We start from the raw sequence: 25,084 nt of genomic DNA on the forward strand, positions 1-25,084 counted from the left end.
CCAGGGGGCGACACTCTGCCCACCAGGGGGCGATGCTCTGCCCATCCTGGGCGTCGCCATGTTGTGACCCTCCTGGGTGTCGCCATGTTGCGACCAGAGCCACTCTAGCGCCTGGGGCAGAGGCCACAGAGCCATCCCCAGCGCCCGGGCCATCTTTGCTCCAATGGAGCCTTGGCTGCGGGAGGAGAAGAGAGAGACAGAGAGGAAAGCACAGCAGAGGGGTGGAGAAGCAAATGGGCGCTTCTCCTATGTGCCCTGGCCGGGAATCGAACCCGGGTCCTCCGCACGCTAGGCTGATGCTCTACCGCTGAGCCAACCGGCCAGGGCCGAGAAAAGCCCATATTCTTAACTTCACTTGAAAAATCTAATCATTTGGAAGTGCTCAGACCTCTTTTCCACGTTTGTGCGTTTCGACAGGAAGCAACCTCTAGACCCCAGGGTGACTATCCTCTTTGGAGCGGTCGTGTTTACCATCTCTGCTCTGTTCCATTCATTTTACACAATCTTCCTGATTCCTGTAGGATTGAGCTTATAATGTGCATGTGACATATGCTCACTACTTTAATCCAGTACTTGCACAGTGACTGAATTTACATCTCCAAAAATAAAACTGAGAGTTACACAGTGATATGGACTCAATTTTTCAGCCCTCCCAAATTCTTATTTTGAAGCCCTAACCACCAATGTGTCTATTTTGGAAATAGAGCTTTTACTGAGTTAATTAAGGTTAAATGTAGTCCATAAGAGTGGGGCCCTATTCCAGCACAATGAGTGTCCTCATAAGAAGAGAAATAGACAGGAGATATTTCTCTCCTTGACCCTGACAGAGTAGAGAAGAAAAGCCACCTGAGAACACAGTGAGAAGGTGGATGTCTAAAAGCCAAGAAGAGAGCCCTCACCAGGAATTAAATTTTCCATCATTGTAATCATGGATTTGTAGTCTTCACAACTATGAGAAAACAAACATCTGTTGTTGAAGCCACTCAGTCTGTGGCATCTTAGAGCCGCTCACATAGAGTAACAGATATAGACCAGACCCGACTGCCTCCAGATGTGGTGTCTCCACATCCACTCTTCAGGTAGGTGCTCACCCTCTTTCACCGGGACTCTCCCAGTCACTTCCTAAACAGTCTACCCATCTTTGCATCATCCTTCTTCAATATTGGCTGTGGAAGAGGTCTTTCCACATTATTATTTTAGTTTTTAATTGAATTTATTGGGGTGACATTGGTTAATAAAATCACATACATTTAGGGTATACCATTCCACAACACATCATCTGGATACTGCACAACACATTTACCACCCAAAGTCAAGTCTTTTTCTATCACCATATATCCCCCTTTACCTACTTTTACTTCCCCACACCCCCTTTCTCTCCCATAACCACCACACTGTCATCTATGTCTATGAGCTTTTTTTTCTTTACTTTCCTTCACCTTCTCACCATGCAGATTATTATGCTAAGTAAAATAAGCCACTCAGAGAAAGATAAGCACCATACGATCTCACTTATATGTGTAATCTAATGGAAAAAATAAACTAACAAACACAATAGAAACAGATTCATAGATACACAGAATAGACTGATAGCTGTCAGAGAGGGAAAATGTTGGGTGCTGGGTGGAAGAGTTCTTTTTCAAATGCAGTGTTTATAACATGTGCTCTTGCTTTGAAATTACAAAATACTAATTAAAATTGGTAAAATTATTGTAAGTATCACCTCCATGTCCAAACACTCTAGAATGGCCCTACAGAGCCTTTGTTTCTTGTCATTCCTGCCCACATTCCCTGGGCATTAGCAAAATCACACTGCCTTGGCCTTGCTCCATTGCTCAGCCTTCATGCCCGGTTTTAGTAAGAATCCTGCTAGGTGAGTTCACAGAGAATCACCATCCTTAATATCTGACCACCTTCAATATCTGGTCGAATTTCTCACAGCCCTCCATCAGGAGTTGTTCCCCTGGTCTACCTTCAGCAAGGCTCCTACTGAGTGAGTTTAGCAAGAATCAGCCTTCCCTGTATGACCTCTTAGTAATTTTCTATCCACTGACCCCCACATCCTGCTCATTGGCTATAAATCCGCACTTTCTCTTGTATTCAGAATTAAGCCCCGTTCTATTCTGAAGTCTTTCCTGCTATTGCAATTGTTCCTTATATAATCTGTTTTTATGGTTTTAACTACAGTCTTTAACATCTCCTCAAAACAAACTCTTCTATGCCTCTATGCTTTTACTTCTGCATTCCTTCTGATTTCTTCCAGGCCACAGGTCAAAAAAGTTATTCTTTCTTTACAGGCCCATTTAAGTCACACTGCTTTTTGAAGTCTTCAGGGTACAAATTATTATTTATTTCCCTTTAGTGCTTTTAAGGTACTTTGTGTGTCTATATATAGATAGATATAACCATATAAAATTAAACAAGTAATAATAACATCTATCTATATATAATTATTACTTGATTAATTTTATTATCACTTTACTTTTTGTTTCATTTATTCTCTCTATCCATTAAACTAAGGGCCCTTCATCTTTATTTCATTTTTACCCAATATGCTATAATACTACCAGACACTTAGGAGGTAATTATATATTTAATACTCAAATATTTGTTAATGCTTGCATAGAAATCAATATAAGGATAATAATAGGAGCAAATAAACACTAGAGCAACAAGCATTCCCATATTTTCCCCCAAATTACCTGTTAAAATTTGAAAATCCAATTTTAAGTGCATGTGAATTATAGTTCACCTCATTATAACCAGAGCCAAATGAATAAAGCCTGCACATTTTAACTGTTGGTTATAAATTTATTTGTGAAGTTCCCAGAGTGTCACCAACATGTCCAAGAAATAGCCCCATTTTGTAATCTTTCTTTTGCTTAATCAGGAAATGGGGTTGGTGTTGGATTGATATACAAAATATAAGAACTGTGATGTTTTTGAGTAATAAAATACACTCCAGTTGGCTGTTGAAAGCCCTCCTCTTTCCTTTGGAGCCATTTCAATATGCTGGGAAGAGGACATCGGCTGTTCCCTATTGCCCATCACACTTCAACCAGAGTTTGATCAAAGAAGAACCTACAACATTCACTGGAACTATAGCAACACAAACAATTCAGGCCCATTGCTCTTCTAGCCAGCTGTCTACTTAGCCATTATATAAGTTCAATCTCACTGATGCAGATTTTGCACCTAAGAAATAGGAAAAACTAATAAAACACTGCTATTGCTTTTTGCTTTTAAGCTTCCTTATCAGTGAACTATCACAAGCCTTATCACTTACCAATTTACTAAAATTAACCAATGATTAATATTATTTGAAAGACCTTCACTAAGGTAGCTAGAATCTGGAAGTATAGGGTGTAAAAGACCCACATACTTATGCTATTAGAGCCACTAAATGAGGGCATTAGGCTACATCAGTATTCCTTCTCTCTTTTTTTTTTTTTTTAAATTAAGTGAGAGATGGGGAGGCAAGGACAGACTCCTGCATGTGCCCTGACCAGGATCTACCCGGCAAGCCCCCTACAGAGCAGTGCTCTTCCCATCTGGGGCCACTGTTCTGTTGCTTGGCAACTGAGTTATTTTAGCATTGCCTGGGACCAACTTGCTCGATATTCAAGCCATAGCTTCAGGAGAAAAGAGAAAGAAGGTAGAAGGGTGGAGAAACAGGTGGTGGCTCCTCCTGTGCCCTGACCTAGAATCAGACCTGGGACTGCTACACACCCGGCCGATGCTCTACCGCTGAGCCAACTGGTCAGGGCTACATCAGCATTCCTTAAACTGTTACAGGAGCACCTTAAATATCATTATAGAGGAAAGAGTGAGGAATCTGTGATGGAAAAAACTTAAGGAGCACTGAATTAAATAAAGTCATGAAAGTTTTATTTTGTATTGCAGGACCTCTCAGTATCTTCTTTTATGTGTGTGTAAAACTGACAAAGAGACATTAGCTTGTAGACATCCTTGCCTATCCTAACTGGAATGAATATCAGAATTAAGAAAATTTTATGAAACAAGATCCTGTATAAGAAGATATTTTAAACTAACAGAAGGTCTTACACAACTATGACATTTAAGACTATGCTTTGTAAAAAGATATATACCCTGAATCACTTTCTGATTTTAAAAGAGCTTCAGACTTGTCTATAATAAAGGAGAAAAATCTGCTGATAGTAGGATTTTTCACTATAATATTTGTGCTGTTTCATATATACAAGTGACTGAAATGTGTTTTTGTATTTCTTAAATGGCATACTTTAATTTATTAGCACATATCTTGGCTTTCTGTTGGCTGAGGTTCCTCCATCAGGCCCCAATAAGAAGGCTCAAAGGAGCAAAGAGAGCTGGCTTTCTGCTTGTCTCCAAAATAAGTCACCTTTATATCAATGCCTAGGTTCTACCATAATAACCTCATTCCCCCCAAAACAATAAAAATGTCCCCTCCTTTAATGTTTCCCATTGTCAGCTAACAATGTGTAGGTCATTAAATTCAAAATGTAATCCACATTTTGGAGATCTTCCCCTTTAATTTCTGCTTTTTATTTTCCCACATAACTCATTCCCCCTCTTACATGTTTTTATAGTCGTGGGTCTTCCTAGTGTTGTCCGCCTGGTCCACCAAATTGAACGATGTTGCTAGCCTACTGGAAAATGTAGCCTACATTCTCTCCTGTGTTCACTCACTCCACAAACATTTGTTAAAGGCTTGACATATAACACATATGACAGAAATTCTGCATTCATGGGCTTATACTGCCAGGAGGGAGATATAAAATAAACATGGAAATAAGCAAATATGATATATTCAAGAAGTGATGTGTAAATTTGCAGAAAATAATACAAGGTGAGGGCCAAGAAAGTGACTGGCAACATAATGTATCTTAGCTACCCTGAAAATACTTCTCTGAGAAGGTAACATTAAGCTACAACAGAAGCACTGTGATGGAGGCAGAAATACAATGTGTCAAAAAAGGCATTCCAGGCCCTGGCAGGTTGGCTCAGCGGTAGAGCGTTGGCCTGGCGTGCGGGGGACCCGGGTTTGATTCCCAGCCAGGGCGCACAGGAGAGGCGCCCATTTGCTTCTCCACCCCCAACCCCTCCTTCCTCTCTGTCTCTCTCTTCCCCTCCCGCAGCCAAGGCTCCATTGGAGCAAGAATGGCCCGGGCGCTGGGGATGGCTCCTTGACCTCTGCCCCAGGCGCTGGAATGGCTCTGGTCGGGGCAGAGCATCGCCCCCTCGTGGGCAGAGCGTCGCCCCTGGTGGGCGTGCCGGGTGGATCCCGGTCGGGCGCATGCAGGAGTCTGTTTGACTGTCTCTCCCCGTTTCCAGCTTCAGAAAAATACAAAAAAAAAAAGAAAAAGAAAAAAAAAGAAAAAAATAAGACATTCCAGGCAGAGGGAGCAAAAACACAAAAGCAAAAACATGCCCAGGGTGGTTGAAGTTAGGGAAGGAGTCAGTGAGGGAAGTGGGTGAAGAGGAATTCAGGGGTGGGCATGGGGGTGGCAAAAGTCTTCACAAGCCATTTAGAACCACATATGCTCTCCCTCTCTCCTCCTCTGTCATCGCCCCCTCTCTCACTCACACACACCTGTCATATAGACTAGAACTGGGATAAGAGTCAACACTGTTCCTCTAGCCAACAGGAGTTACAATAGCAGCAGCATGGGACAAAGGAGAAACTAAAGGTCAATATCAGCATTCACGGCCCAGCTTTTGGAGTTGGCTGTACTAAAATGCACAAGGACTGGACAAAGCTCCTATTTCAGAATATGGATACATCTCAACCTTTTGTCTTCTTCATAAAGACTGCATTTAAAAACCACTCTAAGGATTGACAGATAGTAGTGCAAGAAATGGATACCCTTTCCTACTCAATAAAGTCATAACTCTAAGTGAAGAGGGGGAAAAATTAGGTCAGAATATGTCTTTTTTTTCTCCTTTTTCCAAGTGAGAAGAGGAGAGATAGAGAGACAGACCCACATGTGCCCCGACCAGGATCCACTCAACAACCCCCATCTGGAGTTGATGATGCTCTGCCCATCTGGGGAGCTATTTTTAGCACCTATGGCAGAGGCTTCATGGATCCTCAGTGTCTGGGGATGCTTTTGTGGAGGAGGGAGAATGGTAGAGGAAAACCTATGTATTGTATAAAAGAAAAATGCTCAGGAAAATATTACTTCTTTTCTTCATGTTTGAAAAAATCTTTTTTGTAGGAGAACACAGCAGAACACAAAATCCAAGAATGGGTTTTATACTCAGACATGTATTATACTTTTGTATATGTTTCATATGGAAACACAAGGCTGCTTTATTGTTAAGGAGACAAAAATCCCCTCTCCCTTTGAAAGTTACTTTTAATTTCTTTGGGTTAAAATAAATGACTGTTAGCATAATTATATCACAAAGATACCCAGACGCACTAGAAGCTGTCATGTGAACTATGGAGTTTTACCAGGAGGCAGATGGGGAGAGAGGTAGAAAGAAGTACAAACTTTGGTCTCTGGCAAGTGCTGCAGGTGTCCTACACCTGACCTCCCCTTTCTCTGTAGAGTTTGCTAGCATTATTCCATGTGAGGAAACTAAGAAATGGAGATGACGTTCAATCAAGCCATTGGCTGCAAGAAGGGATGAGAGAGAGAAGGGGGAAAGGTAGGGGAAGAGAAACAGATAGTTGCTTCTCATGTGTGCCCTGACTAGGAATTGAACCTAGGATATCCCCACACTGAAATGACACTGTACCATTGAGACAAGAAGCCAGGGCCAGAATATGTCTTATAACATAATTTTACACAAACAAGTCCTGGCCAGTTGGCTCAGTGGTAGAGCATCAGCCTGGCGTGCAGGAGTCCCGGGTTCAATTCTCTGCCAGGGCATACAGGAGAAGCGCCCATCTGCTTCTCCACCCCTCCCCCTCTCCTTCCTCTCTGTCTCTCTCTTCTCCTCCTGCAGCCAGGGCTCCATTGGAGCAAGGTTGGCCCGGGTGCTGAGGATGGCTCCATGGCCTCTGCCTCAAGCGCTGGAATGGCTCTGGTTGCATCAGAGCAACACCCTAGATAGACAGAGTATTGCCCCCTGGTGGGCAGGCTGGGTGGATCCCGGTTGGGCGCATGTGGGAGTCTGTCTGACTGCCTCCCTACTTCCACCTTCAGAAAAATACAAAAAAAAAAAATTTACACAGACAATATTTTTGAAAAGCAGTGGTTCTGATAAAATTGACAAAACAATTTCCAGCAAAATAAAAACTAGTCTATGAAACAAACTCACACACACACCTGCCTTTAAACCATTTGAAACAATTATTAATCAAAAAATAGCCTAAATCAAGAATTGTACACTTTCAACAAACCCTTTAAGAAAAGCATCAAGCTTACTGTACCCGATCATTTAAATTGTTTCAATCTTTATATCTTTAGCCGCCAGATACATCTGAGGATATCCAAATTGAAAGGAATTTATCAGCCAGGGTTCTTTTCAAGTAAAGAACATAAGCCTATGTTTATAATTTTGCTTCAGATATACTAAAATTTGCGGCACAGCACCTGAAACTTGTTAAATATTCTTACCGGCTACTCAATTATTTTCCGTTTACACAGATTAAAAAGTGTTGGGAATCTTAAAGCAAAACCATCTTAGTTTCTTTAATGTTCTAAAACAATTATTGTGTCAAAATCAAAAGTTGTTTGGTTTATGCTGAAAAACTCCTAGAGTCTCATTTACAAAACTGCTTTATACACTCCTCATTATCATATATGCTGATGGCATTTACCTGTCTGCGTCAACCGTCACATCATGAACACCTCTCTGAATGACATCCCTGGAAGTCACTGTGTCTGGCACTCGGTTCAGACTTCTAGTATACAGGTTGAGTCCTCCATCTGTCATGTATCTGAAAATAAATGTGTGATTAACAAACAGAAAAGTAAATGACTTCATCTGTATAAATGCCGTTAATAAACTGTGTTCACATTTTTCAATAATTATGTAAATATCCTTTATTATAGTTTTTTTCCTACATAAACATTATACTCATCAAGAAGAATTAGAATATCTTTTCCAGTTTATTAGGAAATCAGTTAATCTTCCCTAGTATAACAAGCAACTAGAGAATTCTAAAACCTCTGTTTCCCTTTTTGTTATCAATATTTTGAACAGGCTTGTAAATAATATAACTCTTAGCAAATAAAAAGTAAGATCACTTCATTTTGAAGGACCAGTTGTCGTAGGAGTAAAGGAACAGTACTAAACTTTAAAAAAATACCATAATTTATTTGATAAGTAAAATAAATATTACGATTGGCCACTATCATAAAATAATAACCAAGATGTATTAAATATGTAACATGGTACCAGGAACTTTTCAAATAGTCTACATGTATTTACACTATTATCCCCACATTAGAGATAAAATAAAAGAAGTAGACGTGGAAAGGTTAAGAACTTACACAAGATCACTTAGCCAATGATGGCAGAATTGAGAAACGCATCTAAAAAGTCTGCTCCAGAAACCAAACCACTGTGCCTTGATATCTGAACTGAAGGGCCACCCTGTCTGCTACACCTCCTGTCCCCAAGATCCACTTCTTCCCTGCTCTCACCAGATCACCACCATTATTCAGGGCGGGTTTAGCCTCAGTCCTGCGACTATTAGGTAATACTGCTTGCTTGAAGAAGGCATACTAAAACAGGGTGTTTAATCTCATACCCCATGCTAGGCTAATTGAACATTTTTTTCTTGAGAACTGGGATTAAGACACAGTATTTCTATGTGGATAGAGTTGATGATAGTGAAAACACAGAAACCATGGGTAATTATCTTCACTAGATGCAAAGAGCCTCAGAGAAAGCTGGTCAGCAAAGTAAAAACAATGGAACAGGTGCATAAAAGGAAGCAGGCATACTTGGCCACATGGTTTCAACTTCACAATTTGCCCTTGGATTCCAAGAGGAATCCCTGCTTCTTTATAATCATTGTTGTTTAAACAAATTCAACTTGATTTCACTTTTGGTATCTGATGGTCAAATAAGTTTGTAAATATGATATATATGTTGCTCGCTTGTGACTTATATTGGGTGTGGGGGACAGGCTATAAGCAGGCCAGGTCATTGTAGCCTAAGGTTTGGTTTTAGGACTAAGCTTTTCCCCACACCCTTGACTGATTGTATGATCTGGGTGGTGCGCTCTCATGAGGAATCCAATTATGCCTTGGATAAGTGACTTTGTATCAGAGACTTCCTTGTTTGTATATTGGATTAAGGGATTTTGGTTTCCTACACTATAAAGTGGGACAGACCAGGAGCTGGCTCACTCAGTTCCTGCTATCACGATTGCAGGGGCTTCCCTGATCCCTTGCCCTTCATGGAAAAAGCTGGTTTTCTGCTTTTCCCTTGTCTTCTTTTGTGATTTGCCTGTCTTGGTGAGACAGCAATAAATAGGATGGCCCACCATCCTCCGACTCCGCCGTTTCTTTACCATCTGCCCGAATCCAATGGGAACCTGCATGGGCCAGGCGGCTGCTTTGATAGTGACAGCCATGGCTCCTGGCCTTGCAGTATCAAAAAATTTAATCACTACACTACTGAACATCCATTCACCAAATTGTTATAGCTAGACCAGGGGTTGGGAATCTTTTTGGCTGAGAGAGCCATGAATGCCACATATTTTAAAATGTAATTCCATGAGAGCCATACAATGACCCGTGTACGTTATGCATTATCCAATAAAAAGTTGGTGTTGTCCCGGAGGACAGCTGTGATTGGCTCCAGCCACCAGCAACCATAAACATGAGCGGTAGGAAATGAATGGATTGTAATACATGAGAATGTTTTATATTTTTAACGTTATTATTTTTTTTATTAAAGATTTGTCTTTTGTGAGCCAGATGCAGCCATCAAAAGAGCCACATCTGTCTCGTGAGTCATAGGTTCCCGATCCCTGAGCTAGACTAATTATCTACATAATTAGTAAATTCTGTCCTTAGTAGTTGGAGGACCTTGAGGGTAGTTGAAATCTTCTCTTCAGATAAGTGAGATTCTTCCTTTTTAAAAATAACTTATTTATGAAGAAAGTGAACTGAGGAACGGAAACAGAGGCAGAGGCGGGTTACAAGGACCAGAGGGACAGCAGTCAGAGGGAAGGGGAATGAGGGGATGGGATCAGAGAAGGTGAAGGGATTAGTGAAACTATATATACATAACACAGAGATATAGATAACAGGACAGCAAATCCTAGAGGGAAAGGAGGAGGGAGTTAGGGGGAGGGGGGCAAAGGGGGTATAAAAGGGACACAGGTGGGGGGTGAGGGTGTTATATTTAGTGGGACACTTGAATTCATGTAAACACAATAAATTAAAAATTAATAAAAATTAAAATAAAATTATTTATTATTATTGTTTTTTAGCTAGCAATGTGCTTAATCCTAAATTTAATCTCTAGGAGAAGTTGTAACAATACTTATATGTTACGTTTTACATTTCATTGGTCTCTCTCATTCATCTCCGTATCTCCAAAGGTGACCAGCAAAGCGTTTTGTATATTGTTTGGGATCAACAAATATATTAAATGCTTGTTCAAGTGAACTTAAATGCTTCCTGAAAATAAGTATTTTTTTTCCTTTTGCCCATCAGTTTTTCAGGTAATATCAAATAGGGTTATAACAGGTATTAATTGAACCAAAAAGTTGTGGAAACCCTTGACCCAGGTGATTGCTTGGGATGGGCGTGATTATATAATTAATATGTGTTGGGGGAGGGCTTTCGCGCCAAAAGGTTTTAAAAGGAAGAGAGATCACACTGTTCCGGGAGAAGAGTGATTACGTTCTAGGAAGAGCCCATGCGGTAGGAGAGCAGAGAAAGGCCACGTGGAGGAGGCCAGGGGAAGCAGCCAAGATGGTGGAGTGCTGAGGGAGAAGCCAGTTTGTACAGAGTTTGTGCAGAGAGAAGGAAATGGGGAACAGAGGTGAATAAGGCTGGTGAGCTAGAAACTTTTGATTCTAGGAAACTTGGATAAGTCAGTAGCTTTGTGAGCACTGAATGAGTGGGTTTTGGAGCCCAGTATGTGTTTTCACTTGCCTGCCGGGGGCAAGCTAGGATTAAAGGTAAAGGCCCACCAGTTATTGGCTCCATTGTTTAATTACCATCTGTCTAAATCCCATGTGAACCTGCATGGGCCAGGCAGCTGTGATGGTGGCCATGGCTACTGGCTTTATACCACTCCCAACTATTATAGGTAGGAATCTGTTCAAATCTGTGAATCTGCATCACTACCCTCTAATTTTTTTTGGAATTCATTAAAATAGGGAACAATTGTAAAACATATTATTTTTTATGTTATTCAATCCTATTCTCTCAATCAACATAAAGATATACAATACTACCATAATAGCTACTCTATGCTTTTTAAAAAAAGATCTATAGTGAAATGTATTTATGCAAGTATATAAAGTGTAATGGCACATTCAAATAACAAAAAATAGTATCAACTTTCATGTGCTTATTATCTGGCATTAGAATTAGAACATTTCGGGAAGAGGACATGAACAGACACTTCTCCCAGGAAGAAATACAAATGGCCAACAGATATATGAAAAGATGCTCAGCTTCATTAGTTATTACAGAAATGCAAATCAAAACTACAATGAGATACTACCTCACACCTGTTAGATTAGCTATTATCAACAAGACGGGTAATAGCAAATGTTGGAGAGGCTGTGGAGAAAAAGGAACTCTCATTCACTGTTGGTGGGACTGTAAAGTAGTACAACCATTATGGAGGAAAGTATGGTGGTTCCTCAAAAAGCTGCAAATAGAACTACCTTATGACCCAGCAATCCCTCTACTGGGTATATACCCCAAAACCTCAGAAACACTGATACGTGAAGACACATGTAGCCCCATGTTCATTGCAGCACTGTTCACAGTGGCCAAAACATGGAAACAACCAAAAAGCCCGTCAATAGAAGACTGGATAAAGAAGATGTGGCACATATACACTTTGGAATACTACTCAGCCATAAGAAATGATGACATGAGATCATTTACAGCAAAATGGTGGGATCTTGATCACATTATAAGGAGTGAAATAAGTAAATCAGAAAAAAACAAGAATTACATGATTCCATACATTAGTGGAACATAAAAACGAGACTAAAAGACATGGACAAGAGAGCGGTGGTTACCAGGGGTGGGGGGAGGGAGGACGCAGGAGGGAGGGAGGGAGAGAGTTAGGGGGAGGGGGAGGGGCACAGAGAAAACTAGATAGAGGGTGACGGAGGACAATCTGACTCTGGGTGAGGGGTATGCAACATAATTTAATGACAAGATAACCTAGACATGTTTTATTTGAATATATGTACCCTGAATTATTAATGTCATCCCATTAACATTAATAAAAATTTATTAAAAAATAAATAAATAAATAATAAATATAAATAAATAAATAAATAAATAAATAAATAAAAGAATTAGAACATTTCCAGTTTCTTCAATGTCCATTTGGCTCCTCAAATGGACAAATTATTTCCCCAAATCTCCCTTTTAGAAATACCATCTGTGTTGGATTTTGTGTTAAGCATTCCTTTACTTTTCTTTATGGTTTTACCAAATGGGCATGTTTCCCTAAATATATATGCATATATACACATATATATTTAGCATCTCTTGGATTTGAACTCTAATTAAATTGAACCACTCTATATGTATTCTTTTTTTTTTTTTTTTTTTTTTTACAGATACAGAGTCAGAGAGAGGGATATATAGGGAGACAGACAGGAACAGAGAGAGATGAGAAGCATCAATCATCAGTTTTTCATTGCAACACCTTAGTTGTTCATTGATTGCTTTCTCATATGTGCCTTGACCACGGGCCTTCAGCAGACCAAGTAACCCCTTGCTTGAGCCAGCGACTTTGGCTCCAAGCTAGTGAGCATTTTGCTCAAACCAGATGAGCCTGTGCTCAAGCTGGCAACCTCAGGGTCTCGAACCTGGGTTTTCAGCATCCCAGTCCGATGCTCTATCCACTGCACCACCGCCTGGTCAGGCTCTATTTGTATTCTTTTGTGACTACTTTCTTCACTCAAAATTACATTTTTGCAAGTCATCTATCTTGATGTACTATTCATTTTACAGACATATATCTCTATTCTACCAATGTACAATATGTATTAGTCCATTTAACTACTATGGATATTTGAGCTGCTTTTAGTCTTTTGCTGCTACACAGAGTGCCGCCATGCACAGTTGTGTACACAACTTTGCTGCTCTTACATTCAAGCACCTCTCTAAAGTCTATAGCTAAAGAGAGAATCACTGGGTCCTAAGAGGCATACAGGTATTCAGTCTTACTCGTCACTGACAAACAGTTCCCCAAATACTTTCAGAATAAACTTCTACTTGCCAATAGATGAAAATTCTCAGTACGGTTTTAATTTACAAGTGCCACCCTGATTATCAAGCCGTTTTTACTTTGTTAAAAGTCACTTTTGTTTTATCTTTGAAATGACTGTTTATGTCTTTTGCTAATTTTACTATTAGTTTCTGTTTTGTTTTTTCATTTGTTTGTTTGTTTTTTATTTCCTCACTGATAGTAATCTATTCTTAGTTATATGTGTTGCACATGAGGTTTCATCTAGATACTTTCCTCTTGATTATTTTTTAGGTCAAAATAAATTTTCTAAATAAAAGAAATTTGATTTAAAAATATTTCCAATTTTACACAGTAACTGCTTCTGTTATTTTTGTGTAGTGTTTAGAAATGTGGTAATTAGCTTTTTGAGATTTTTAGACTCTGTTCCTATCTCCCATTTTTATCTAGACTACCTTTTTATTTTTATTGCCACGTCCTGTTCATTTTGGGAGCCTGTCCTAAAAGGGAGCCATAGCCAGACAGTTTAATAAATTTGTAGGAACTAGACTGCTCCATTCTCTTCAGACATGAACTGTGGCCCTTACTCTCCCTGACGGGTTAAGTGGTCAAGACCCTTCCAACTTCAGCTGCTATGTTAAAGCTCCCGTGTGTTTCTCCTTTGCTTCTCCTGGCTCACCTTGGGTTCCTCTGTTTTCAGAGTTATCAGAGCCCCACTACTACACTCTGATATTTCTCAGAAACATGCTGAGACCATGCTGGTCCTTTGGCTCTTGGCTGTTTGTCTCGAATTGCTTGTATTTGGGGTTTGAGATGACACCTTGTCATCATCCTTTTGGGGGGGGGGAGGGGTGTAAAAAGTAATTATGATTTTTTTGACTTTGCTATCTAGTTGCTTTGTCTGTTTCTTTGGGAATTTGGGAGGTTCAAAACCTATGCTTCCACTATATATTTCTAGAATTCTACATTTTTATATTCAGTATCTCATATTAGCATTTGTGTGTTACAATTAACTATTTTTTAAATGACATGAACATATAGGGCATCTGAAATGCTTCATTGCTTTTTTTTTAACCTCAAAGAAACTCCATTTTAGCATCTTCTTTTTGATAAATACAGATGATATTAAGAATTATTGCCTGACCAGGTGGTGGTGCAGTAGATAGAGTGTTGGCCTGGGATGCTGAGGACGAGGCTTGGAAGCCCAGGGTCAAGGGCTTGAGCACAGGATTGCTGGCTTGAGCGCAGGATCACTGGCTCAGCTGGAGTCCCCGGCCAAGGCACATAAAAAACAACTGCAGTGCAGCAACTACTAGTTGATGCTTCTTATCTCTCTCTCTCTCTCTCTTTCTGTCTGCCTGTCCTTGTCTCTCTCTCTCTTTCTCTTTCTCGATAAAAAAACCCAAAAAACAAAAAACTGTCCCTTAGATCAGTGGTCCCCATCCCCCGAGTCGCGGACCGGTACCGGTCCGTGGGCCATTTGGTACCGGTCCACAGAGAAAGAATAAATTAGTTACATTATTTCTGTTTTATTTATATTTAAGTCTGACAATGTTTTATTTTTAAAAAATGACCAGATTCCCTCTGTTACATTCATCTAAGACTCACTTTTGACGCTTGTCTTGGTCACGTGATACATTTATCCATTCCACCCTAAAGGCCAGTCCGTGAAAATATTTTCTGACATTAATCCGGTCCGTGGCCCAAAAAAGGTTAGGGACCACTGTCTTAGATCAAATGTGCTATGTAAGAAAACTAGACTAATAATGAATAATTGTTAAAAAGCTGTTAGGTTTGTTTGTAAAAAATCAACTCCCAGGAAAGAAATGTATACAAGTAGACATGTAAACAATCTCACAGGGTAGGTGCTTAAGAGTTCAGACAGGAGCCAGACAGCTTAGGTTGAAATCCAGCGCTGCATGGAAATTTTGAATTCCCAGAATGTGGGTTAACTAATTTTGAGTTCTTCTTCAAGTCATTTAAACCTTAAATGCATAAAACATTGCTTAGCATGTAAGTGCTGACTAGATTTACCAGCTATTTTTCCACTAGAATTTCTACATTCACTAAAAATAACTCATCTCCTGAATATAAAATTAGTAGAAGCATCAGAATTAGGAACCTGTTGTTCATCATTTAAATCCTTTTAATCCAATCAGGTAACCCTGCCCTTGCATAGCCCTGATGTTATGCATGCTTTAGTCATCACAAAGTTTACCAAAGGAGAAGGGAGAGAGGATCAAGGAAGAGCAGGATTAAAATACCCACCTCCCTTTTTACAAATTTCATTCCACAGAGTTAAATTCCTTTGTGTTTGGGCCATGTAACTTAAAGGAGAATTTTTGGTTATTTTCTTGGCCCAACTATTTATCACTGTGACACCTGCTGAGAACTTCAATTTCTACCCAATTAAAATATGTAACTTTCCCCCAATAGTCCAGGGTGTGCTGTTTCTTGCTTCATAAATAAAGACTTTTTCAAAGGGACTCATTATAAGTAAGAGGCCTTCCCCTGACTAATTCCTAATTACTGGCAGATTCACATCCCCGAGTGTTCAAAGTAATTTTAAAAAGAGAAGACAGAGATAAGTCTTTGCATGCTTCAAGAAATTTTGAACTTTCAGAATGCTGATTAATTTTCTGAGCTCTACTTAAAGTATGTGAAAAAAAAAATGAAACTCCATTCCCATTTATTTCATGATATTCCTTGTGGTTACATAAGGGGAAAAAATCCTAAATTAAACATTTTCGTTTATTACTGTTCTTTGAGACATTTGCCCCTTTAATCACTCAACCACACTTTCAAAAATTGAGAAGAGTAAGTTAACTTTGTGACTCAGTTTTTTCAAGAATTATAGCACAGACATTTCTGTGCCCTTTTTTCTTGCTTAAGGAAAACACCATTAAATTAAAATTCCCCTAAGATGTCTCTAGTCCTCTTGACTTTATACCATTCAATTCTAGGGTGAGACTCTGGAGTAAATTCTATGGCTGCTAACAATGGCACACCTTGGGTGTCTTCCACACAATGCTCACTAAGTCACACATGAGCTGAGACCATCCATATCACCTGCTGACCATATCTAGTCACCTCCAGCCAGGGAACAGAACTCTGGGTCATTCTTTAAATGTCATCATCCTGTACTCTACCATAGGAAACAAAAAATGGACAAGGCCTAGCAGATAAAAATCACCAGAGGACATTTTCATACAGAATCTTTGCTGTTTTTGCTTAGTTCATTTAGATACTGAATATGAATGGCTGTTGGTCAACATAAAACATGTGGACTACTGAGGCATATTTAAATGGACTTATTTGTTGAACTCTCCAAGACTTCATTTGAAAGACTGATAAGGAACAAACAAAGAACAGAAATTTGAATTGGGTTTCCCAGTGAGGCATGAAACAAGTAGGAAGGACAATGAGTATAACATTTTTTTTTCCTTGTAGTGACATCAGCAGAGACTAGCCAGCTCTCATCAAAGCAATTTCTTCTTCCTCCTGGGCACACAGCTGAACCACATTTCCTGGCCTGGCTTCCAGGTTAATGAGGCCATGCGCTGTTCTGGATAAGGCAGTGTGGGTAGAAGTCATATGGACCAGTTTCAGGCCTGGTACATATGAAATACTCTTACACCATGGTTCTTCCCCTCTTTGCCATCTACCTGTTGAATGTTAATGCCCAGGGTGACATTGGAAACCTGGCTGGATAAAAGCAGAATTACCTATCATCTACCTTAGTCTATGAAGGAGTATATGGTACACATCCCCTAAGTTAAGGTCAGAAACACCAGTGAGGGTTTTGTGCAAACAAGACATGAACTCCATGTGAAGTTACTGAGATTTTGAGATTTCTCTGTTACAGAAGTTAGTGTAAACTATTACAGCTACAATCCTGCAAAACACAAAATGTTTCTGAGTAAAGGCATGCCTGTAATATTATAAGCAGAAATCAATTGATTTAAAATTTCCTTAAAAAACTATAGCAGTTATCTAAGAATGTATACACACACACACACACACATATGTCTATGTATTACTATCCATTTATTGAATAAATGAGCACATATAAGGATATAAAAACACTAGCATGACATAAGTCACATTTGGGAAGAAACTGTATCTGTAACTATCACACCTGCAATGCCTAGAATGTTGCTTGACACATAGGATGAACTTAAGAAAAAAATTTGAGTATATATGTATACTCTTCTTTCTCTATTCTTTTCCCAGGAGTCCTCATGTCTTCCATAATGTCTACTGTCTGCTATATGAAATCACACCTGACAGTATATCTCTACCCTAGACACTACTTTTGCTTTCCATTACTTTAACTTTATCATTCTGTAACCATGCAGGAGCCTTATTGTTTTTAATCTGGACTTTGATTTTGATTTTCTTCTTTTGACTCAAAATGGCCTCACCTTGCACCCTGACTCAGCCACCTCCCTCTCTCTTGCTTAATCATTAAGCCCTCAGGATAGAGAAGTTCTAGTCAGCACCCAGGAGTCTTAGAAACAAGGTCCCAAGTCTACTGACTATTGAGAGAGTTTTCAAACTAAATATAATATCTGGGCCTCATTTGTGTTTTAGCTCTGATACCATTCTTGCAAAATTGGACAGAACAACTCTATGGCTGACATCAGGGGCAAATGCAATGATCAATTACCCCCTACCCGAACACCAACCAATCAGTAGAGATCATGACCCTAACACTGTTATTATTCACCACAATTAATGATTTTTTCCCCCTATATAACCCACCTCCTGGAAGCCATTAAGGAGCCAAGTCTTTAAGCATGAGTTAACTGTGACTCCGGACACGGCCCCAACTCCTTGATAAATCTTTACTTTTTTGGCTGCAAACTCCTGTCTGGGTCTTATTCATCTTTGATGTGCTCAGGAAAAGGGACCCTTTTCAGTGTAGTAACACCCCTATCTCCAAACCTGCACTTTAAACTCTGTACTCATTATCTCCTCTGCTTTGTCACCAAAATAAAAATATAATAAGCTCTCTCTGTGCCTATTTTCTCTAGTAGTATCATCTTTTATTTCCTTTGCTTATACAACAGCCATCTTATCTGAATTCTCTGCCTCTTTGATCTCCTCATGAGCAGCCTATCATTGTGTCTGTAAATTTTTCCTTTGTGGTATCTCTGGATCAATTTTTTCCCTTCTTTCATCCCTTTCAATGGCACTCCCATATGTCGGGCCTTTTAACTTTGGACCTGAATTCTTGCAACAGTGCCTGAAATCTATCCCTAGAGCTTTTTCCCTCAATCCATTTTGCATATTTCCCCAAAACTGGTTTTTCAAAAACCATGGTCATCTTCATGTGCTCTTACTATTATGCAATCTTCTCTTTAAGAAATAGTGTTTTCCATTGATTATAGTACATTGCTTAAACCAGTGGTTTTCAAACTTTTTACACTCGAGGACCTGTGAAAATAGGAGAATTATTTCAGGAACTACTAAAGCAGAAATCACCCTGAGCATAAGCTAATTCAACTAAGATCATTGGGTCTATAATCTTTGTACAATGTCAGGGTGGTTGACTCTTTCATGGACCTGCACAGATTTCTGGTGGCCCAGTCCTTGGATTAACAGTTGAAAAACATTGGTTTACACCTCTTAGTTTAATGTTATTGAGGCCTGTCACAATAGTCCCTATCTCTCAAATATTATCTTCAAATATTTTAATCTCAGATAAGGGAAAGGTAATTGAATGTCATATAATCCAACTGTGCCTCTGCTTTGAAAATTATATTTTAGTCAAGGTTGCTGAATGACATATCTTCTGCAATACTTATACTTTTCTCATTTTCCTTTAATATAGTTCTTTCCTCTCTAGGCATTTAAATAGTGAACAGAACTAAATGTTTCCTTTTATTATTCACTCCTTTCTATTTCATGCCAGGATTTAGTGTTTTCTCCTTATTCTGAACTCTCAGTTCAGATTTTATCTGTATGAACCTTTTGATATTATACACCGCACCATGATGTCTCTTGATACCTGATTTAAACTGCTCCCAAGATATGCTTTCTCTCTCCAGATAAGCATTTTCTGTATGTGCAAATCAACACAGTCAATCTTCATTATGCACACATTCCATATTTGCAAGTTTGCCTCCTCGCTTCACTTTGTAGCCCCCAAATCAGTACTAACAGCAAGTTCATGGTCATTCATGGACATGCGCAGGGCAGTGAGAGGCGTGAGCTGCCCATGTGGACATTTCCAACTGAGGTTGGATAAGGTGACAGTCTGCCTTCTTGCTTCAGCTCTCCTACTGCAAATAAACGTCCTCCTCACAGCCTATTTACAGCTATCTTTTTCAAATTTCATGCCTCCTGTTGGAGATATTGCTGTTTAAAATGCCCCCCAAGTGGAGTGCTGAAGAGCTTTCTTGTGTTCCTAAGAGCAAGGAGGCAGTGATATATCTGATTGAAAAATATGTTAGATAAGGATGAGTTACACTGCTGTTGGTGTGAGTTCAATGTTAATTAACCAACCAATATGTATGAAATAATAAATAAGGTGTCTTTCAACTTAAACACACATAAAACAAGATCTTATATTGATCCATTGATAAAAGTGTTATGATCAAAGGCTCAAAGGAGCCTAATTTGTATTTCCCCTAGAGTGATTTAGTATTCACTAACTCAGTGTTTGTGCTGACTTTATAGAATACAAGCACCACAAAAAATGAGATTGACTGCATATTTGTGTGAGTGGGTATAAATTATATAAATATATGAATATATATAATTAAATCTTCATCCTGTGGTGAATATTTAAAAGAGAATACATATATATGCCCTCATTTAAAGAGACAGAGAAAGAAAAGAGAAGATGGTATTGGAGGGAGAGAAGAAAGAATGAGAAGAAATTCTTGTATTGCCACACTGTTTCCTGTATGGGGTATTCCCTCCTGGATGATGTTAAATATTCACAATAACTAATGATAACAACCCCCAGTTAGTATGATTATTAATAATAATAAATGTAATTATGATGATGATAAAGTTATTGATCACATATATGGGAACAGGTTTGTGCAATGTACAATTTTGTCAGTTATTTCTTTCATTCCAAATAATTTCATGGAGATTCTGCAATGTTATCCTTTTTTTTACAGGGGACAAAAGTGTATGTGGATAAATTAAGTTCCTAAGGAGCCCACAGATAGCAAATAGTAGAAAGGGATTTAAATTAGGCACTCTGACTCCAGTGGCAACTCAATTACTTCCTACCTTAACTGACCATAATCTGTCTCCTTAATGGTAAATCATTAGAAACGCAGGTAAGGTGGAGCTGGAATGGACTGGTGCATATCTGGATATCAGAGCAGAGCTATACATCTGGCTAAAATCTCTTTTGTACTTTTTAAGTCTTGTCACACTTCAAACGAGCTTTTCATGAATGAAATCAAGAAGGGTTAGTCATGTAGAAGAATGATTTCTGACAGTGATCCTCTCAGATGTATAAAGACAAAGAGTAGGTCAAACCTAGACTCACATGAAAAATATAGACAAGGATAATTGGGGAGGTTTTCCTTGAGTTGCAGAGCCTGGATTTGTTTGCTTGTTTGTTTGTTGTTTAAGTGAGAGGAATGGAGACACAGAGATAGACTCCTGCATGTGCTCAGACTGGGATCCACCTGGCAACCCCCATCTGGGGCTGATGCTTTGCCCATTGGGAAGAAATAAAATAGCTCACAACTGAGCAATTTTTAGTGCCTGAGGTAGAGAATCGACAGAGCCATCCTCAGCACTGGGGCCAATGTGCTTGAACCAATCAAGCCATGGTGGGAGAGAAAGAGAGTGAGAGAGAACGGGGAGGGGCAGAGAAGCAGATAGTCACCTCTCCTGTGTACCCTGACCAGGAATTAAACCCTGGACTTCCACAAACCAGATCAATACTTTACTGTTGATCCAACTGTCCAGGGCCAACAGAGCCTGGGTTCTGAAGTCAGACACACCTGAATTCTAACAGAACTTTGGGCTTTCCTTGACATACACAATTGGGGCCAGATAGGATCAGTCTCCTTATCTGTAAACCAAGTATAAAAATATCTCATAAGGGCTGGTGGTGGATGGTTAAATGACTCAATATCTTTAACACATGTAACAAGAGTGTCATAGGTAACAAAGTATTAAAAAGGGCAGTTACAATTATTAATAAAAGCAGTTTTAATAGAACTATTCCATTGCTTCTATTGAGGCTTGTGCTCAGATTGAACTAAATACTCCTAATTGCCAAAATACTTCATGAGTTTTATAATCACAACATTTTTTTGAAATATAACAGGAAATAGAAGGAACAACGGGGCTATAATAAAGAAGTAAATCTGATATCATCACCATAAATAGATGGAAACATTCAACTCTATAATGATTTTTCCCTCAAGTTAGATTAGAGGTTCTTAATTTAAGAATACTAGAAAATATTTTTTCTTCAAAGCAGTGACAGGCAGCTTTGAAAACCGAAAAAAAAAAAAAAAGCAATCAAGCAGCTCAGCAAAATTCCTCCTGTCTCCTTCCCATGTATTTTACAACAAAATCTGTTATTTTAAGAAGCAAGTGAAAAATCTCTTTGAAAAACACAGAGGGGCATGTGCTTCTTTGAACTAACAAGAGAAAATGTAATGGCTTGTAATTTGAAGATTTTTATAGAAATTTTAGATATTTTACTTTTCATGAATGAGCAGAAGAGAGGACCTGAAATACCCCACCTTAGATTTCTCCCATTTTCTAATGATTTTGTTAACTAGCCTGTATATCCTTTTTATAACTAATACGTCTTAGTAGACCACTGTTCCTCATTACGTAATTCTGTGAGAGAGCAGGGCACAGGGTCACTTACCCACTGTTGATGTCATCAGTCCTGAGACTTTTCCCAAGGATATCTCCGTCACTCATATATCCACCAACATCAACTTCAGAGGACATGTCCAGGTCACTGCTTGCTTTCTCACTCATGTCCATCTGCGACATGTTTCCCAACCGGGAGACGGCAGCTCGACGGAGAGGTGTCGTATACATGAACCTCGAGGGGTCCGTGTGGATGAACCGACTGGTACCGCTGCGAGGGTAGCCAGCACCCAGGGAGGGAGCATCTCCAGCCTGAAGTCGGGGACATGCCTGGCCCAACCTCCAGGTCATAGGAGTGGGGCGGCTTGTCAAGTTGGGTATGGTCCTTCCATTCACTTCTGTGGTCACAGTGCTATCAAATGTTGTCTCCAGGGTGCTGTCAAATAAAATGGAGAAATAACTATAACGGTTCACTTGGAGCCAATGACCAAGAATATAGGAAGACAGAAAGGCTAGAATTGAGAGTCCTCTCTTAGAAGAATGGAATTTTAATGAAAACCAAATTATACATTTATAATAAGATTCTAAACACCTTTATAGGTGTCAAATTGTGAGACATTCTTAGCAGTGTTTTGCATTTTTGCTGTCAAAAGAAAGACCATCATTACATTTTAGATAAAACAAAACACTGGTTCACATTCTCAACAAACATTTAATTTATCCTGTTGTAGCCTGTGCAGGACTATTCTGGAAGTTAGCTACCATGATATCTGGCAGTCTCTCTACCACTCCTTCTCAGATGCATCTCAACAACTTTGGCAATTGCTCTTTAGGGCAGGCAAGAAAATCTACTTAACAGTGATGGTGGTAGTTTTAGTAGCTATTCCAGTTTGAATTGGAAATCACAGTGGAAAAAAAAAAAAAGCTGGGCAGGAGAAAAAAAACCCAAACTTGGCTGTATGTAATAAGAATTAGCCAGTTGATTGTCACGTAAACTTTAAGTGAGAAAGTAGTAAAGGAAAACTAAAATTCCTTCTATATCATTATAGGAAATTAAGTGCATGACTGTATTTCTTTTTTTCTTTACTGGCCCTACCATATGCAGAATTAAGGGAAAAAAACCTGTGGCTTATCTGGGTCCCACGAAGACTGGACATGGTCTCTTCTAAATTCTGCCTCAAATCTGCTATGTTCTTAACTGTTCTCATTCTTCTTGTTTCAGGGTCTTCACCTAGAAAAGTAACAATAATTCACTTGTTATTCATGTAATTTACTGTCCTGAGAATAATTACATACATATATAAGTAATACTATTTTTCTTAAAAGTAAAATAATAGGTAAGACATTCCAAATGAATATTATAAGTCTTCTTTCTACAAGTAAAATGTGAATAGAATTAACTATCATGTTACAAGTAATAAATTGAGGTGGTGATAATATACTTTGTAGGTGTATGACCTTAATCACTACAATATGAGAGAGTGCTCTGGAAATATACACTGTATATTTCCATGTCACTGACTGTAATTCAAAAATCTGAAATTATGTGGACCTTAATTATCTCTATAATTACCTGTTTCTAAGTGTACTCAGAATAATTGAGATAAACTTGCCTTATGTAGCAAGTACAGGTTTTGATTCTAATACAATGGAATGGAGGCCTTTTCTTATAGGAGCAATATCTCCCCCCTTCATTTTAATTTTTTTTCTCCAGTTATGATGGCTTAATGCTTCTCCTTGTTTTTTCCTGTTTGTGCATTGAAATCCTGGCTGGTAGTTCTGTCAGCAGAACTTCCAAAGATTGCTGCATTTGTTCCATAAGACAAAGGTAGTCATGGGCTCATCAGTGCTATGTCTGCACCTGGTTGTAGGTCCAGTTCTTGCATTTGCTGCATGGGAAGAGGTCAGTGTTGGTGCCACCTGTCTTGGCCACTTGGTGCTTCTAGATAGCCTCCTGCCATTTAGGGGTATCTGTGCCATTAAACCATCCCGTTTATAACCATCTCATATTCCTAGGTCAGTGGCCATTTGAAGCTAATGTGTGTGAATAATAATCACAAGGCAACATAGTAGAAAAGTTTTTATTCTGTTTAATTTAAGCTTAAGAGGAAGTCCAGTGATGAGGAATTTTAACAAGAAAGAAAGAAGAAAGGAATAAATTGGGACAGAGAAATTCAGGGGAAGCAAAGTAAAGGAAAGGGAGGGAAGGAAACAGAAAAAGTGGAAGGAGAAGGAAAAGAAGTTAGAAAATGGCAAATATTTCATTCCACTGTGAAAACTGTCATGGAGAAATTCAAGATGCATATCTGCACTCTGTTTAAGAATGTAAATAGGTAGATATTGAACCTATTAATTTTCTTCCACAGTACTCATGTCAAAACTTTAAAACTACACAACAAATGCAGCCATCTAATATTTATAATATAATTATAGAGTTGGTGGGGATTTCAAAGACGGTCTTGCCTTACCTCTTAACCAATGAATGAACTCACTGATATCTAGCTTTAGAGATGGCCAAGTGCTTCTGCCTGAAACCCCCAAGATAGGAAAGGCTTCATCCTTTCCAGTAAAAGATGTCTCCTTCCATTATTAGATATGTCTAATTGTAAAACCATTTCTAAGGACTAATAATAATTGCCTTTCTTTAACTTCCACCCAGTGTCCCAGTGGCTCTGAAACCAGCTGAATAAGTTTATATTCTCTTTTCACCATGACAGTTACTCACATATTGGAAGACAGCACCTGCTAATTCTCCGGGTGTTTTTTTTTTTTTAATTCTAAAATATCACTACATTGTGCCAAGACAACCACCATTCTGCTGCCAATCTATAAAGCTCAACTTACACATTTTTTGAATGAATAAAATATGTTTGGTAATTGCCCAGGCCAGTGGCACAGTGCACAGAGCATC

At 39.0% G+C, this 25,084-nt stretch overlaps 1 protein-coding gene across 4 annotated transcripts in view; it reads right to left on the bottom strand.

The window, feature by feature from the left end:
• NAV3 (neuron navigator 3) overlaps window positions 1–25,084 on the bottom strand; it is a 296,173-nt gene that overhangs the window by 160,924 nt on the left and 110,165 nt on the right. For all 4 annotated transcript variants that reach the window (XM_066257605.1, XM_066257604.1, XM_066257603.1 and 1 more), the window contains 3 exons: window positions 23,296–23,404; window positions 22,226–22,609; window positions 7,772–7,891 (listed from right to left, as the gene is read on the bottom strand). In XM_066257605.1, the coding sequence (XP_066113702.1) occupies window positions 7,772–7,891; window positions 22,226–22,609; window positions 23,296–23,404 (613 nt within the window). The remainder of the gene's footprint in view (window positions 1–7,771; window positions 7,892–22,225; window positions 22,610–23,295; window positions 23,405–25,084) is intronic.

This window comes from Saccopteryx bilineata, chromosome 2, assembly GCF_036850765.1.
Source record: "Saccopteryx bilineata isolate mSacBil1 chromosome 2, mSacBil1_pri_phased_curated, whole genome shotgun sequence".
NCBI classification, from domain to species: domain Eukaryota; kingdom Metazoa; phylum Chordata; class Mammalia; order Chiroptera; family Emballonuridae; genus Saccopteryx; species Saccopteryx bilineata.